Source organism: Aphis gossypii, unplaced genomic scaffold (assembly GCF_020184175.1).
Source record: "Aphis gossypii isolate Hap1 unplaced genomic scaffold, ASM2018417v2 Contig00860, whole genome shotgun sequence".
Classification (NCBI taxonomy): Eukaryota; Metazoa; Arthropoda; class Insecta; order Hemiptera; family Aphididae; genus Aphis; species Aphis gossypii.
The window spans coordinates 5,138-23,556 of NW_026083327.1; the positions used below are offsets into that span (position 1 = coordinate 5,138).

At 35.5% G+C, this 18,419-nt stretch overlaps 2 protein-coding genes across 2 annotated transcripts; both read left to right on the forward strand.

Moving 5' to 3' along the window:
* The first annotated feature begins 5,750 nt into the window (after nt 1-5,750).
* On the forward strand, nt 5,751-6,610 carry LOC126555457 (uncharacterized). Its single transcript, XM_050210381.1, has 2 exons — nt 5,751-5,823; nt 5,901-6,610. Exons 1-2 carry the CDS (start codon nt 5,751-5,753, stop codon nt 6,608-6,610), a joined length of 783 nt encoding a protein of 260 aa, XP_050066338.1.
* Nucleotides 6,611-15,341: 8,731 nt separating this feature from the next.
* LOC126555456 (uncharacterized) lies at nt 15,342-16,454 on the forward strand. The gene is made up of 4 exons (XM_050210380.1): nt 15,342-15,611; nt 15,672-15,776; nt 15,843-16,317; nt 16,382-16,454. The coding sequence occupies exons 1-4, from the start codon at nt 15,443-15,445 to the stop codon at nt 16,410-16,412; spliced, it is 780 nt and encodes a 259-aa protein (XP_050066337.1). The 5' UTR covers nt 15,342-15,442; the 3' UTR covers nt 16,413-16,454.
* Nucleotides 16,455-18,419: the final 1,965 nt, after the last annotated feature.

Below are 18,419 nucleotides of genomic sequence, written 5' to 3' on the forward strand. Positions count from 1 at the left end.
GGCCCTTTTTGCCACAGCCATAGCATCCTGAAAAATAAAAGTGTATAGGTAACGTTGTAAATGTTCATTATTTTTTATATTCATACTTTTTTGGCCGCTTTTTTCCGCGGCGTGTATGTTATTGATTTTTTGGATGTTAATATTTATGTTGAACATTATCTATAACATTTAATATTAAATTATTAATTAAGTAAAATGACATATTTCACTTAACCTAAAAACAAACAAAAAATACACGCGAAAAGGTTAAAATAACTAATACGTGTACTCACTTCGAATGAACAATCCAAATTGACTGGCGTCCGTAAGACATTCGTTGTTCCATTGCATATTACGCATTTATGGTTGGTATTGGTACTATAAATAACCGCAAGTCTGGTTCATCAGTCTATCCATCAGTGATGATTGACAAGTAATATTTAATAATATCCTTTGTAATATTAATTAAATTATATTATGTGCGGTATTTAATATTTGGTAATACTGGTGCCATGTTGTGGCGGAGTGGAGAGCGAAAAGCGTTAAGGACCTGGGTCCGGTGCGCCTGCATCAGGCAACTTTTCTTTGACGTTCATGCAACACGTTTGTGTCTTTACTTACACAAAAGTAGTGTGCTTTAGTCGGTTCTGTGACCCCCGAAAATCCAGGAGATTCAGGTACCCCGCCCTCCCTATCGTGCGCGTGCCATGCCTATCGCGGCCATGCCCCTCCATGTCGTGCCCGGCCTTACCCCTCCATGCCGTGCCCGGCCTTTCCCCTCCCCTCCATTCCAATACCTGCCCGGCCATGCCCCCCCTCCCCTGAAAATTATAAGTAGTTGAATTCAATATACCCAATACGATTTAGTTAAAAATTTACTGATATTTAAAATCATGTGCAGAATACATTCGTTTTGAAATAGTGTATTTGTTAATTTTAGTTTATTGAGAGTTAGTAGCCGATTAATAATATAATATATAACATAAATAAGTAATTATTGATGAGGTCTCATTATCTTTTATAGATGTGAAAAATGAAAGTGTCACATACACTTTCATATTTCATCTATAACATTTCAATACAGCTATTAACTCTACAACGATTTAAAAGTTATGGTAAACAAAACGATTAAGATAATCACATATCTACGTTATACATTATCACCTGTAGTATTAATATTATAACAACTTGACATTTCTATAACACCTTGTTGTTATTAGTTATATATTATTTCTCTTTTAACCAAAAAGTCATTAGGAAAAGACAATTTACGTGTAGGACATCACTTTCCATTTCGGTATATGATTATATATTTATCATACGTTGTATGTGTATGGGGAAAATGTATCATATATAAGAGACCCGATTTTACTCAAAGGAGTCATACTGTTCTTCAAGCTCTTGAAAACAGTCTACAGTTTACTATTGTTCTCAGTTCAGTCTTCATTACGTAAAAATGTTTAAGTGTAGTGTTTGTGAAAAAGTCTTCACTGTGAAGTCTAATATGTTGAGACATGAAAAATCTCACAAACAAATTAAATTTCAATGCGGTCGTTGTAAACAAGATTTCACCCGTCAAAGTAATCTGGCCGACCACGTACAGAAAAAACATGGTATGTATTTTATTAAGTATTCATCTATATATAAAATTAGTGGCTTATATTTACGAATATCGAATTTTCTATATATTGATAAACAGATTAAACTAATAACCGATACTAACCCAAATTAAAATAATAATAATTCATCGTAGTATATATTTCATTACTAAAATTTTTATATTAATATTCATATAATTATTTAATAACAACCATTGTCATAAAATTATTATAGTAATATTGTATGAATATAAAATTGTTTAGCGCATGCAATTAAATATTAACGAATAAATAATATTTTAATATACTTATAAATATCGAATTTTCTATATATTGAAAAATAATATAAACGAATAGCCGATACTATAGTTCAAATTAGAATAATAATAATCATCTATATATTGATAAATTATATAAACGAATAGCCGATACTAGCTTAAATTAAAATAATAATAATCCTACGTTAGCCTAGTATATAATTTCATTACTATAATTTTTATATTAACCTTCATAATTATTTAATAACAACCATTGTCATAAAATTACTAAAGTAATATTATATGAATATAAAATTGTTTAAGGCATGCAATTAACGAATAAATAATTTAAATATTTAAAAATATATATTAATTTATATGAAAATATATCGCATATTTAGTATAGATTATATAAGAAAAATCTTTTATTCTATAATTCATTCTTAATAGGTTTTGTTAAGTATGGTTCTGAATATAATTTGGCTATGGGTATCGCAGTCGGACAGCAGCAGTCAATAAGTGTGTAGTAATTATTATATTATTGAAATGAATCGATAATAATAATTGTTATTATTATTTTTATAAGGTTCGGTGGGTTTCGTAGATAGTGTCGCATCCACGTCAAATGTAAATGATCACATTCCACAGCAAGCCCCCACTCCTCCAGCCCCGTCAGTTAAACGCACTAAAACCAACCCGGCGCGTAACATTGTAAAGTTTAAAAAAGCCCGCATAGGAATGGTTAATACGCCGGATTTTATCGAGCTCGACTCTGCACTTGATAGAACCGTAGTATGGTATTATAGGGGGAATACCGAGAACTGCGTGAGTTATCAGGTGTTTTTAGAATCGATAAAACTCGAGTTGATTGAAAAAATCAATTATTGCGTGCGTATTAACCCGATCAAATATAATTTGAAGTTGGAGAGCGTGTACGCACATAGGGAATTACCAGCCGAGGACAGAGCTTTTAAAACCGTGTCGAGGGAGGCGTACATTCATAGCGATGTGAGAGCTATGGTCGATGAGGACTTTGTAGTGCTCATGTCCGAGGAAGATAGATATATAAAAAAGGGGTCGGGCTTCACCCTATCCAGTATCGATAGCTTACTGTTAGGTATCTATGAACATACCCCTCTTGGAGGGTCTTCGTATATTCCACTCCCGGAAAACATTATGCGAAAAAAGGCCGTCATTAATCCTATGAACATCGACGATGACTGCTTCAAGTGGGCTATTCTAGCCAAACACGTTTCAGTAGGTCATCGTAATCATGTAGGCCAAAATTATTATAACGAAGAGCATCGGTACGATTTTTCCGAACTATCCTCGCCGACACCTATATCGGAAATCCATATATTCGAACGACGGAATAAGGGGGTGTCGGTAAACGTATATGGATTGAAACCTGGTAAGGGGGGAAAGGTGGGTAAGGGGGAAAAGGATGAAAAAGTAGGTAAAGAGAGTGTAGTGTATCCAATCAGAGTTGTCGAGAACGAGAAGGCCGAACATTTCGACCTTCTCGTGATTGAAGGCTCAGAGCGGATGCACTATACGTATATTTCAAATTTTTCACGACTGGTGCGGAGTCAGAAAACCTCTCATGAGAGTCGACTTTTTATATGCAAGAGGTGTTTCACCTCATTCGATGAGCAAGTTAAAAAAAATAAATTACGCGGTAATGAGGCTCTCCAACAACATATGCGGTTATGCGGGCTTAATAAACCTATTTTACCAGTTATGCCGGAGGAGGGAGAAGTGCTCGGGTTTAACGGGTGGGCTAACATGCAGCGTCATCCGTTTGCGATATACGCTGATTTTGAAGCCCTCCTCGAAAAACAGACGGAGCGGGTGGGGGCGAGCACTGACGGGATACACGCACATCATCCAATGAGCTACGGGTACTTTGTCAAGGCGGCTGCGGACGTACCCGTAGCGCTTATGGAGAAGTACGGCATACCGCAGACGCCTGTAATATATCGCGGGTCGGAATCGCGTGACGAGGTGGCCAAGCACTTTATCGTTAGTGTGACTGCGCTCGCTATCAGGTTGGGGAACCTGCTGAAGGCGACTAATGTGCCGATTTCGATGGGTGTGGAGGAGTTACGTGCTCATAACGCGAAGAGTGTGTGTGATATGTGTAAGTTAGGGTTCACTGAGACCAAGTGGAAAGTCGCCGACCACTGCCATCTGTCGGGACGGTTGAGACACACACTCTGCGCACCGTGCAACCTCAAGCTCACCACACCCAAGTTTGTGCCGTGCTTCTTTCACAACCTCTCGAAATATGACGCACATTTTATCGTAACCGAACTCGGTTACGATAAGGAGTCGATAACGGTGATCCCCAACACCGAGGAGAACTACATATCGTTCTCGAAGCGCGTCATGCCCGACTTCAGTGTGAGGTTCTTGGACTCGTGTCGGTTCATGGCTTCGAGCCTGGCCGAGTTGGCCGCGAACCTCCTCACGAGACCCGGCGACTTTGAGAAGTTTCGGGAGACCGCCAAAGTGTTTCAGCCTACCGACATGCCACTCGTCACGCGAAAGGGTGTGTTTCCGTACTAGTATACCGACGAATGATCGAAGCTCGAGGAGACCGCCCTACCTCCGAAACATGACTTCTACAGTGTGCTACTCGAAAAGCATGTAAGTGATGAGGACTACGTGCACGCGATGGAGGTGTGGCGTCACTTCAAGTGCCCAACCCTCGGTGACTACAGCGACCTATACCTGAAGGTGGACGTTCTCCTTCTGGCCGACGTCATGGAGAACTTCCGCGACCTCTGCATGTCGACGTACAGCCTCGACCCCGTGTATTATTATACGGCGCCGGGGTTTACGTTCGACGCCATGTTGCGGTATACGGGTGTCAAACTGGAGTTGTTGACCGATTACGACATGGTACTCTTCGTGGAACAGGGTATCAGAGGGGGGTTGGTGCAGGCCAGTGAGCGGTACTGTCGGGCAAACAACCCCAAGACGCCGGGGTACGATGCTGAGAAGCCGCCGTCATGGCTCGTTTACCAGGATTGTAAATATACATCGTTTATATAATTAATTATTTATACTAACTTAAAACCTTATATTACAGGCAACAACTTGTACGGGTATGCCATGGGAGAGTATATGCCCTACGGCTGGTTCAAGTGGTACGAGGAGGATTTGGATCGTTCACTAGAGCTGTTGGACGGTATGACCGACAAATCCGACGTTGGGCGTATCTACGAGGTTGACATCAGCTACCCCGACGGCCTACACGATGCACACAACGATCTCCCCTTCTTACTACCCCCGGGCTCTAAGGTGAACAAGTTAATGGCTACGTTGGAGCGTAAAGAGCGTTATATTGTTCACTACAGAAATTTAAAGCAGGCCATCGCTAATGGTCTGATTGTGGAAAAGGTATTATATATAATACATGTTTTCACTTAAAAACGTTTAATATTAATCTTACGACAATTATAGGTCCATAGGGTGTTGGAATTCCAACAGTCGGGATGGCTTGCCAAATATATCGATCTGAATACGGAGATGAGAAAGAAGGCTGGCAACGCATTTGAACGTGATTTCTTTAAACTGTTGAACAACGCTGTGTTCGGTAAATACGTATATCACAACGATATAATATTAGTCTGTCATTATTACACTCACACATACACACACACTATCATTGTATACTATAATATTATTAAATGAATTTTCAGGGAAAACTATGGAATGCGTTCGAAACCGTATTTCCATAGAATTGGTGTCCTGTCCCCGACGAATGCGTAAACTCATAAACAAGCCCACCTTCAAACTGGTTACCACATACACTGAGAATCTGGCCGCCGTATCCTTGCAAATGAGTGACATACGTTTCTTCAAGCCTATTTACGTAGGGTTCGCCGTCCTGGAAATAAGCAAGGAGTTAATGTATGATTACCATTACAATGTGATGCGGCGGCACTATAACGATTCGATTAGACTGTTGTACATGGATACAGGTACCTATTTACAAAAAATAATAAATAATATTATTTACACCCATATAATATATAACGTATGTAATGCCTATTTATAGATTCCCTGATCTATCGAATCCATACGGAGGATTTCTACAAGGACCTGGTGGACTACCCCGCACTCCTCGAACGTATGGACACCTCGAATCTTCCCGTCACCCACCCCTGCTACGTCGGTATGCGTAAGAAAATACCGGGATTGTTCAAGGACGAAACGGCTGGGCGTACTATGTACGAGTTCATCGCACTCCGCGCGAAATCTTACGCATACAAAATCGAGGGAGACGAAAAACTTGTGGCCAAGGGGATTCGAGGGCATGTGGTCCGAAATCACATGACGTTCGAGGACCACAAGCGCTGTCTGTTCGAGGACGAGGACGACGCTGGTGACGGTGACGAAAGCGAGGAGCTAGGCATGGACGACGACGATTTCGACGACGGTGACTTCGGCGACGACCATGAGTGGAAGGACGTGGAGATGAGACGGCGTGCGCGTCTGATGGCCCGATCGGTCGTCGACACGATCTACGGGAATGCCGCGGCAGCTAGCGCCGCCACCATTGTCGGCGTGAAATTCACCCCGACACCACTTCCCACGAATACATCGTACACACCGTATAGGGAAAACGTATCGATCCAATCGTTCGAGCACCGCGTCAAAACGATTAAGACCATGAAAATGACCCTTAATCGTTTCGACGACAAACGTGTTGTTGACGACGATCGGATCCGTACGCACGCGTACGGTCATTACGCACTACGCGCGTGATATTAAATTTTGTCTATAAATGTGTAAATAATTTAAAATAAAAATATATCCATTGTTGTATTATAATTGTGTTTATTTAAATAAAATATAAATATAATATATATTGTATGACGTATAGTAAATAATGTGTAAATTAATATTAAACTGAATCCATTTCGAGCTGGTGTGTGTAATTGCCACGCCATGACTGGCCGTACCATGCCATGACTGGCCGTGCCATGCCATAACTGGCCGTGCCATGCCATAACTGGCCGTGCCATGCCATGCCGTTCCGTGAGTGTCCATGACATTCCTTGAATGGCCGTGCAGTGGTTTGTATTAGGGGTTTTAAGAATTATGTCTGAGCCATTTACGTATGGCATAGACTTTGTAAAATGTACATTGTTTAGGATTAAACTCCATATGAAAAATACAGCGGGGTAGAGTCGCATCACCATCACATATTTGATCCAATCTAGGACAACCCAAGTCTTCGATGTTGACGATGGGGACGTGTGGTATATATTCCATGAGAAGTTGTTTTTTCTGCTCACCCTTCACGTAAATGCAGTCGAATTTCAGTGAATTCAATATTCTGCCCACTTCTTCGTACTCGACATCACCATATCCCGTGGATAGTTGATGATAATTACGTTCGAGCCATTTATTTGTTTTCCGGCTCTTGTCGTCCTGTTTAGAGTTTGAATTTTTAAAAATCCAGTGTTGGCTCGCCCAGCTTCCCGTGTCGACTACAGACATTTCTTTTATCATGTATTTATTGCCGGCACCGAGAACGCACTGAATGTCCACAATAGCCGACGATGACATTGTTAGTTTGAGGACTAGCAAACGCGATCGTGTATAAAGGTCAACTAAAATCGTTTCCCGATATCACGTATTTATATAAGTATATATGTAGATATGTGTGCTATACATATCAGCAGATGCTAGTAGCGCTAGTACAACTCGGATCTGATTCGTTCGAGTGTAATTAACTTTTTTTAATATAACTTTCCTCGACAGTCTTCAAACGTGCGTGTAGCTGTGCAATAAACAACCCGTGTTCCGAAAGAGAATTTTCTTCCAATTCCTGAGTTATATGACTAATTGTATCGATAACACGAAGAACGTCTCCCTTGGTAATACCGATCGAGGTAGCGACCTCTGAATAATTATCGAATAGCTGTGAAATACGACTTTCAGAGTCCAATAGAGACTTATTATTTTGCCGTATACTATCTTCCGATGATTTTATCCGTTCTTGAAGAGTTGAAATATTGTTTTTCAGGCTAACTATTTCCGTTTTCAATAGCTTTACATCATATACAATTGTTTTGTTACTCAATTGAAGGTGGGAAACGGTATTTTTTCTGCGGGCATCTACCGAGTTATTGAAAATATCCATAATAAATAAACATCTTATCCATATGAAATGTATTAAACTACTGAAATGAATTTCCACAGTTTAAGGTCACTAGCTTTTAACCAGCTATTATGTGTCGCGTCAAATCCCAACCACTTGACAAACACTTGATTACCCTTTCTACGTATAATTTTCTCGATTAAATATTCATTTCGGTGATTAGTTTTATGTATTTCTTCGGAATAAAAACACCCCGCAATCGGTTTCCTCGTATAATCTTGCAACTGATAAGTAACGGGCGATGTTTTATTTATTTTAATAATTTCAAATATTTCTGTAGACCAGTTTGGTAAATAACCTTTTGTGAACACCCCTTTTTGAGTGCTAATACGAACGCTATCGCCTACTTTGAATTTAATTTTTACATTATTAATTTCACGTTGCTCTATTTCCACCGTAAGCGGGTTGACATCCGCCTGTACCGGTGTCCTTCCGATAGTTCTGTGCCTCGAATTACTATATTCTAACAGCAATCTCGGTAAAATAGAAATCCATTCGCGAGAACCCCGCGCAGTAAACTCTCTAAACATTTTTTCTTTTAACGTACGATTGAAGCGTTCAACAATACATGCTTTCGTGATACTTTACGTAGAAAATTTGTGTATGTTATATTTACCCATCAACTCGTCGAATGTATTGTTATAAAATTCTTTTCCGTTGTCCAATTGCAAGAGTTTTGGTGATCGGTTGTGTAATATTTTAGACATAGCACTAGTGACTTCCTTACCGGATTTTGTCCTCAACGGTAGAGCCCATGCGAGTTTAGTAAAACAATCAATTACACATAAAATATATTTATAACCTTTATTTTTTCTCGAATATGGTATCATTTCAACCAAGTCGGCTTGCCACAAATCATTTTTTCTATATATGTTAACTCTACGCCTCGTGAAATTTCTCCGTGACGGTTTGTGGAGTTCAATGGCGATTTCACGTTTAGACATTAGGAATTCGTTTAATTAACCCGACCTCACGTAATTCCTCAAAAATAGATATTATTTCATTGGAAACACCTGTATTACCAGCTGATTTCGACGCTAGAAGTAATCGAAGTCTATCAACTAACTCGTTCGGGTTATCCCAGTAAACTAAGTTATTTTTCTGTAATTTCATGGACAAGCCACGTTTTCAAATCGAAGCCCGTTTTCATCGACGAGTAGAAAATATATCAAATTCGTCTTGCCGCAACCCGAACTCCCCAATACTAGCGAGCGTATCGTGTTTGGAAATAACTCGCCATGCCTATACTGTACTGTATCAGGGGTATCAATGTTATATATTCGAAGTTTTTTCTCTTGCTAGATAAAACGCATTTTATATCGGTATAAATACGGATGTACTGTCTACGATAGCGTCACACGATGTCTCACGTTCGTAAACGAAACACCAATAGGGGTTCAGGCCTTGTTAACTCAGTAATAAACCATTTACCGGTGGAATTACATTTACCCGGTTATAGGTAAGTCGCTACATTACATTATTAAATCCTAACTAAGTAGGTGTAAAATGGGGCTTCTGGAACCTAAGCAGCCCTCTAAGCAGCCGCCGCCGATTTTGTCTAAGCAGCCGCCGCCGCCGCCGCCGCCGCCGCCGCAACCGTCCCCGCCACCGCCGCCGCCACCGACCCCACCGCCGCCGCCGTCCCCCTCCCCGCCTCCACCACCACCGCTGCCGCCGTCCCCGCCTCCACCACTTCCATCACCATGGTTATCATATTATTGTACACGTACTATATTACCGTATATTACCGTATATTCAACAGTTATCATGCGCAGAACTATTTTATCATATTATTGTACTCACATCATGTAAATGCTTGGCTAGTAAGTTTTTCATATGGTCGTGTAATTTTTCTAAATGTATCAGTTTTGATGATACATGTCAATGGGGTAGAATAGTAGCGGGGGAATATATGTTTGGTTACGTTTGTACATATCCCGGTTCGATTCTATCCCAGAATATTATATTTTTATGCAAAGCACCCTGTGTAAGCAAAATATTTGTAAGTGAAAATAAAAAGTATAAATTCCAAAATAAATATAAATTCTATGAACAATAGTCAGACGAATTATCATACGCTATCCCTGTTGTTATCACATATTACCATTTGAAAAATTATAGTATAACAAGCATGTAGAGTCTTGTCTGCATTACAAACAATATTATTATTCAATAATCTAGTATATTCAACAGTTATTTCCTTTCAATAAATATATCTGTATAATCAAAACAAAATGTATATTTCATCTACCTCATCCCTCGATGACCACCATAGATCGTCACTGCGTATTGTCACGCTTCTATTCTCCAGAATTTAAATTAAAACTTTCGTGTCTGAATACACAACTCACTAAAAGAAATTTATGGATAACACATTAATTCAATAACTAGCATAAAGAAACCCTTTTTTTCTAAAATTCTTTCTTTTAAATCTATAGACAGATCAATGTATGGGAAAATAAACCCTAAATTCAGTTTTAGGTCAAATTTATCCTAAGATTTCGAAAACCAGAGTTTTCGAAATTGTATTTTTTTTTTTTCGATCAACAAGCAACATCACATTTCTACATACATTTTCTGTACATTTTCTGTACATTTTTTTTTCTTTTAAATATGGATCTCATGGCACGTAAGTACCTTTTTAGTTTTTTTTTTTATATGTAATACAGCTAAGATTTTTTTTATTTATTTTTTTTTTATTTTTTTTAGTATATGAAGTATTCCATTTTTATTTAAATACTACATTCGAAGAATTAATTAAGGTTACATGTAAAGATTGTAGTCTAGATTTGTTATGTTTAGATTGTAGGTTAAGAAAAAAAAAATTTTTGTAGCAAGTACCATCTTGGAAAAAACTCAAGATGGTATAAGTTTATTAATAATAAGTTTATTGGTAGACCGCAATGGTTAATCGAGGATATAACCAAATACTCGAGCTTCGATATCGAATTTTTCTTACGTGAAATCTTCGAAGAAGCCTATCAATTACATTGCGACGATGGGCATACACAATGGAAACACCATCTATTAGATAATAGTTTAGTTAGTAATTATTATATATTTCAAATAAATCATAATAATTGGATAGATAAATTATTAAATAAGTGTTTTTTTCGTAACTCCTCCATAGGAAAAAACTATTGGGAGGAGTTATTATATAAGATTTATATTAATAAGTTAAATAAGTTAAATAATGTAAATATTAGTTTAAGTAGTATTATATTTAATTTAGATTTAAAATTAGGAGAAAAATTAGAAGATAAGAAAAAATTAGAATTGGGAAAAAAGAAAAAAAAATAGCTGTTTAATTTTAGATGTGTTAAATATAGAATATAGTTATAAGATTTTAGATTATATCAATAAAAAAATAACGTTCCATGACAAAAATGATGAGGAGGAGTCATGGTGAAAAACGTACAATCACATCTTTAGGTGAGTAATATAAATCATGTATAAAATGTGATACAAATAATTAAATTATTATTTAATTAATAATTAATTTAATTTTTAATTTTTTTATTTTATTTTAATTAATTATATTTTTTAATTAATTAATTAATTACGTCGTTGGGTTTTACGATACTATTTGGTCGAAAAACACTAATGTATTCTATTGTTATCGAAAATGTCCTGTCCCAACCGGTCTATTCTCGACACATGCAGGTCAGTTTCAGGAATTTTATCAATGTTCTGTTCAATACAATGATACCCAAAATAGTTAAAAATCTATAGTGATATACCTAATTCCCAAATAATATTTTACCTAACCTAATTTATCTTCACCACCGCAAATGCTAAGACACTTGCTCCGTTATCCGTCGATGTACGTTCAGTCTGTTCTAGACAACCATTTCGTACATACTATCTCCGCGTTTTCACACAACAATTTTTCCAAGTGCCTAATCACTTTATTTAAACATGTTTAAATGCGATAAGTGTCCATCAGTTTTTAACGCGAAGCGTAATTTGTTGACTCATAAAAAAACTCATCTCGGAATTCGATTCACATGCACTATTTGCCCTACGACATTTAAATACAAGTCAGATCTTAATAAACACCAAAAAACACATACCGGTATACGTTTCCCGTGCACTATTTGCCCAACGACATTTAAATACAAGTCAGATCTTAATAGACACCATAAAAATGTTCATGGTACGTATTTATATAATATTATTTTTCATCATTCATTATATTAATTTATAATAATTTTCTCAAGATATCATTAACGTGCCTGCTCATCGTCAACCCGCCGCACGTGAAGATATACAGATAACACCACAAATAACTGTTCCAGATATACCGGCTGGTGGTTCAAACATGTTATCTGATGACGATATTTGTATGCTTGCGATGGACGCATATGAAATGCTAGACGCTAATACAGGTATTTATATTTATCACTCGCGACATTCTCGACAGCACATTTTTAGATATTAATTAGGTTTTTATTTTTTAAAGATTCTTACACTACAACCGATAACGGAAAACGTACTTCTTCCGCAAACACTACGTCTGCTATCAAAGCTAAAAAAGCACGTTTACTTCTTGTACAGTCTCCCGGCTTTATCGAAATTTCGTCTTCTGCAAATAGAAAAGTCGTATGGTATTACGCAAAAAATATCGAAAATATTCAAAACTATATGGAATTTTTTAATTCGATTAAATCTGAATTAGTCGAGTTACTAAAATCACAAGCGTCTAAACATCCGATCAAGTTTAATTTAAAGCTGGAAGCTACATACAATATTCCAAATGTTGATAATACATCAGAGAACCGTCATTTAAGACCTCAGCTAGACCGATTTTTGCCGAAACTGGTGTACGGGAAATTGTTGAAGAAGGCATTATAAAATTAATGGCTGAACAAGACGAATATTCTAGCAAAGGAAGTGGTTATACGCTACAGTGTATTGACGGAATATTATTAGGTGTTTATCAATATACGCCTATGAGCGCATCGTCTTATATTCCGTTACCTGATTTCATTGAAAGAAAAAAAGCTGTAATCAATCCCCAAAACTCAGACCAACAGTGCTTCAAGTGGGCAATTTTAGCAAAACACGTTACGGGATCGAATAAACAACGTATAGAAAATTATACAACGCACGAAGAAAAATATAATTTTTCCGGTCTCACGTTCCCAACAAAATTACATCAGGTTAGCATTTTTGAAAAAAATAATCCTAATGTAACTGTCAATGTTTACGGACTCGAAAAACATTTCCAACCACCGCAAAAATTTCCAAAATATGAAGTGTTTCCATTGAAGGTGGTAGATGAAGAAAAAACAGATCATTTCGACTTGTTACTAATAACCGATGATGAAAATTCTTATTTTACCTACATCTCTAATTTTTCCCGACTTGTGCGATCACAGAAAACCCGACATAAAGCAAGCGCTGTATTTTGTAAACGGTGCTTTACATCGTTCGAACCTCTAAATATTAATAAATATGAATTAAATGAGCGCATACGATTTGAAGAACACAAGTTAATATGCGGAACACACAAACCAATTTTACCTCGAATGCCTGCTCCCGGATCGATGTTAGAATTCGACGCATGGAAAAAAACTCAACGACGATCCGATAGTTATATATGCATGATTTTGAAGCACTACTAAAAAAATCAGATGAAAAATGTGGAAACAATGTGGATATCAAGCTATTCAAAGGATGTTTATGGTTTTATGGTTAAAGCAAATAACGACGTTCCCCAGCAGAACTGCTTGAACAATTTAATATTCCAACTTCACCTATAATTTTTCGTGGCGATGAAGATAATCAGAATGTGGGTGAACTTTTTGTGAAGAGTATCGTTGAAATAGCTGAAAACATTGAAAAATTATTACAAACCAACATACCAATAACCTTTACTACAGAACAACAACAAGCACATAATTTATGTAAGTCATGTAATTTATGTAAAAACGGTTTTTCTGTGAGAAACCATAAAGTTGCTGATCACTGTCACTTATCGGGTAAATTTCGACAAACATTGTGTAATACCTGCAACCTCAAGCTTCAAACACCAAATTTTGTACCATGTTTTTTTCACAATTTATCGAATTATGATGCACATTTTATTGTAACTGAACTTGGTCTCGATGTGAAAAAAATTTCTGTTATACCAAACAGTGAAGAAAAATTCATCTCATTTTCAAAACACGTTTCCAACAACTTTTCAATACGGTTCATCGACACATTAAGATTTATGGCTTCAAGTTTATCAACACTCTCGGACAATTTATTAACACCAGGGTTCGAAAAGTTTAGAGAAACAGCTAAACATTTTAATACCGCAGACTTGCCACTCGTTACTCGTAAAGGTGTTTACCCTTATGAGTATACGGATGGTTATAACAAGCTGGAGCAAACCAATTTACCAGAGAAAGCAGATTTCTACAGTACACTAACAGAATCATATACAAGAAGAAGATTATGAACATGCAAAAACTGTTTGGAGTCACTTTGGATGCAAGACTTTGGGTGAATACATTGATCTATATCTGAAAATTGATGTTTTATTGTGGCTGACGTGTTTGAGAACTTCAGAGACCTATGTTTAACCACATACTGTTTGGACCCATCTTTTTACTATACAGCACCAGGATTCTCCTTTGATTGTATGTTAAAATATACCAGAGTCAAATTAGAGTTACTCACAGAGTATGATATGCTGTTGATGATTGAAAAGGGTAATTATAATAATTATATATAAAAATTTACATTTATAATATATAAATTTTTTATAGGAATTCGAGGTGGTTTGACACAAGCAAGTATGAGGTATGCTAAAGCTAATAATGAAAAGACCCCAGATTATGATCCAACAAAGCCCAAATCATGGTTAATTTATCAAGATTGTAAGTATACATATACATATATTTTAATTATTTTTTATATTAATTTATTTTTTTAGGTAATAATCTGTACGGTTGGGCAATGTCAAAACACATGCCCTATGGTGGTTTTAAGTGGGTTGAACCTAAACTAGAAGGGCTGAATGATTTGAACGATACATCACCCATCGGACGGATATATGAAGTTGACATTACTTATCAAAAGAACTCCACGATAAACACAACGACTTTCCTTTCTTACCACAAAGTGGTATCCCAGCTGGTTCAAAAGTTAAAAACTCATGGCAACACTTCAGTCGAAAAAAAAATATATTATACATTACCGAAACCTTCAGCAAGCTATAGCCAATGGACTCATAGTTGAAAAAGTAAATGTATAAATGTTTTTATTTTACATTTATAATATAATTATTTTTTATTATAGGTTCATAGAGTACTTCAGTTTAATCAATCACCATGGCTGGCTCCATACATAGCACTAAACACAGAGATGCGAAAAAAAGCAGCAAATGACTTTGAGAAAGACTTTTTCAAATTTTAAATAATGCGGTTTTTGGGAAAACCATGGAGTCTATGCGGAAAAGAATAAAAATGGAACTGGTGTCTAGTGATCGTCGTTTACAAAAACTGATAAATCAGTCAACATTCAAACACTGTACCACATACAATGAAACTCTAAATGCAGTTGCATTAGAAAACAAAATCATTGATTTTTGTAAACCTATTTATATAGGTAAGTTACATTTATTTTAAATTTTTTATTGTTATATTAATATTTTAAATTTTTTATCAGGTTTTGCAGTGCTGGAAATTTCCAAGTATTTAATGTATGACTATCACTATAACGTAATGCAGAAACATTATGATGATAAAATTGAGCTCATGTATACAGATACAGGTAAATTAGTACTTTTATTATTTATTATTTTAGTTTCATTGGTATTAATTTAATTTATTATTTTAGATTCATTGGTATACTATATTCAAACTGATGATTTTTACAATGATCTGTTGAACAATCCCAACTTGTTGAATCGAATGGATACTGCAAATCTACCTCGTGACCACCCGTGTTACATTGCTGAGAGAAAGAAGATTCCTGGGCTATTTTCTGATGAAACCGATGGACGTATTATGAGAGAGTTTTGTGCTCTCCGTGCAAAGTCCTACGCTTACATTTTAGAAGATAAGGAGAAAATCAAAGCAAAAGGAATCCGTGGACATGTTGTTAGAAACCATATGACTTTTCAAGATCATAAACGATGTTTGTTTAGTGATACCAGTTTGGAAGTAACAACGTCAAACGTCTCTATCCGTTCATTCAAACACAAATTAAAGACCATCAAATCCGATAAATTAACTTATAACAGTTTTGATGATAAAAGGGTTATACTTGAAGACAAAGTACACACCCTAGCTCATGGACACTATTCTATAGAGTGAGTATATAAATATATATATATATATTTTAATTATTTTTTTTAATAATTTTGAATTTTATAGGGAGGAACTCGAAGCAGAACTAGATAGTTAGTTTTTTGTAAAGATTATTTCTGTATGTATAATTTTTTTATACTTGTTTAATTTTTGTAAATATTTTTTCTATGTCATATTTTTGTACTTGTATATTTTACTGTAAACCATTTTCTTTGATAGTTAGTAGTATATATTTGTAAAGATTATTTCTGTATGTATAATTTTTCCAATGTCATATTTTTGTACTTGTATATTTTACTGTAAACCATTTTCTTTGATAGTTAGTAGTATATATTTGTAAAGATTATTTCTGTATGTATAATTTTTCCTATATCATATTTTTGTACTTGTATATTTTACTGTAAACCATATTCTTTGATAGTTAGTATGGTATAGAAATAAAACTCAATTTTGAAATAAAAAAATATGTTGTTTATTTGAAATAAAAAAAAACATGATTACAATTTTTATGAATATTTACAAACCATTTTCTTAAAGCAAACACTTTATAAAATGTACAATGATTAGGATTTAAGTCCTTATGAAAGATACAACAAGGTAAATTTTCTTCATCACATATTTGATCCAGTCGAGGACAACCCAAGTCTTCAATGTTGATGACTGCAACGTGTGGTATATACTCTATAAGTAGTTGTTTTTTCTGTTCGCCTTTGGTGTAAATACAGTCAAACTTTAACGAATTCAATATTCTGCCAAGTTCTTCATACTCAATATCACCATAATCTATAGATAGCTGATGAAAATTTTGTAGCCACTTGTTAGTTTATCGACGTTTATTATCTTGATTAGATTTTGAATTTTTAAAAATCCAGTGTTGAGTAGCCCATGTTTCTATGTCTACAATAGACATCTCTTTAATCATATATTTGTTATTCGCTCCAAGAATGCATTGAATGTCAATGATGCCTGTAGACATTATGGCTTGTCTTTAAAATAAGTTTCAATAGTATTGAGTTGACTATGTATAGCAGGTAATGTTTTTTTCAAATCGTTTACAGCTTCTAGAATAGTTTGTAATGTAACTTCAGCTTTTATCATATGCTCTGTTATATCTAAACACGTTAATTCCAACTTTTCTGTTTGTTCTTCTTGTAATTGAATAGATGTATGATTTTCTTCGATTAAATGTTCAATTTTATTTAATTTATCAGAATATGATTTAATCGAATGCTCAAGATTTGAATTAATTTTTTTTATTTCACCAGACTGAGAACTACCGAACACGTTCATAGTAGAAACTCAACTAAAGTTATTTTCTAGTGTCACTTATATTTATCCAACTATTATGTGTATTGTCAAACCCCAGCCACTTTACAAATATCTGTGTCCCCTTCCTACGAATAATTTTTTCGATTAAATATTCGTTTGGGTAATTTGTTTTACATATTTCCTCAGAGTAAAAACAGCCAGCAATTGGTTTTCCTGTATAATCTTGTAATTGATATGTAATAGGCATGGTTTGATTAATTTTGTTAATTTTGAATATTTCCGCAGACCAACTTGGTAAATAACCTTTTGTAAATACACTTTTATATGTACTTATACGAACGTAATCACCAATTTTTAAACTATTTTTTCTATTAATAATTTTGCGTGTTTTTATTTCAACTGATGTTGGATCTAAATCAGCTTGTGTCGGAGTCATCCTTATTGTTCTATGTTTTGTATTATTATACTCATTAATCAATGAAGGTAAAATAGAAATCCAATTGTATGAACCTCGTGCAGTAAACTCTCTAAACATTTTTTCTTTTAATGTACGGTTGAAGCGTTCTACAATACATGCTTTCATGGTGCTATACGTTGAATATTTGTGTATGTTATACTTTTTCATCAATTTATCGAATGTTGTATTATAAAATTCTTTGCCGTTATCAAGCTGTAGTAGTTTTGGTGAACGTTTGAGTAGTATTTTCGACATTGCATTTGAAACTTCTTTAGCAGTTTTTGATTTTAATGCTATCGCCCATGTAAATTTCGTAAAACAGTCTATGACGCATAGAATATATTTGTAACCTTTATTTTTTTTCGAATATGGTATCAT

Coding starts and splice junctions, on each gene's coding strand:
- LOC126555457 (XM_050210381.1), top strand. CDS start 5,751: ATGTATGATTACCATTACAATGTGATGCGGCGGCACTATAACGATTCG. Junction 5,824..5,900: donor ACTGTTGTACATGGATACAG/GTACCTATTTAC, acceptor GCCTATTTATAG/ATTCCCTGATCTATCGAATC.
- LOC126555456 (XM_050210380.1), top strand. CDS start 15,443: ATGGAGTCTATGCGGAAAAGAATAAAAATGGAACTGGTGTCTAGTGAT. Junction 15,612..15,671: donor TTGTAAACCTATTTATATAG/GTAAGTTACATT, acceptor ATTTTTTATCAG/GTTTTGCAGTGCTGGAAATT. Junction 15,777..15,842: donor GCTCATGTATACAGATACAG/GTAAATTAGTAC, acceptor TTATTATTTTAG/ATTCATTGGTATACTATATT.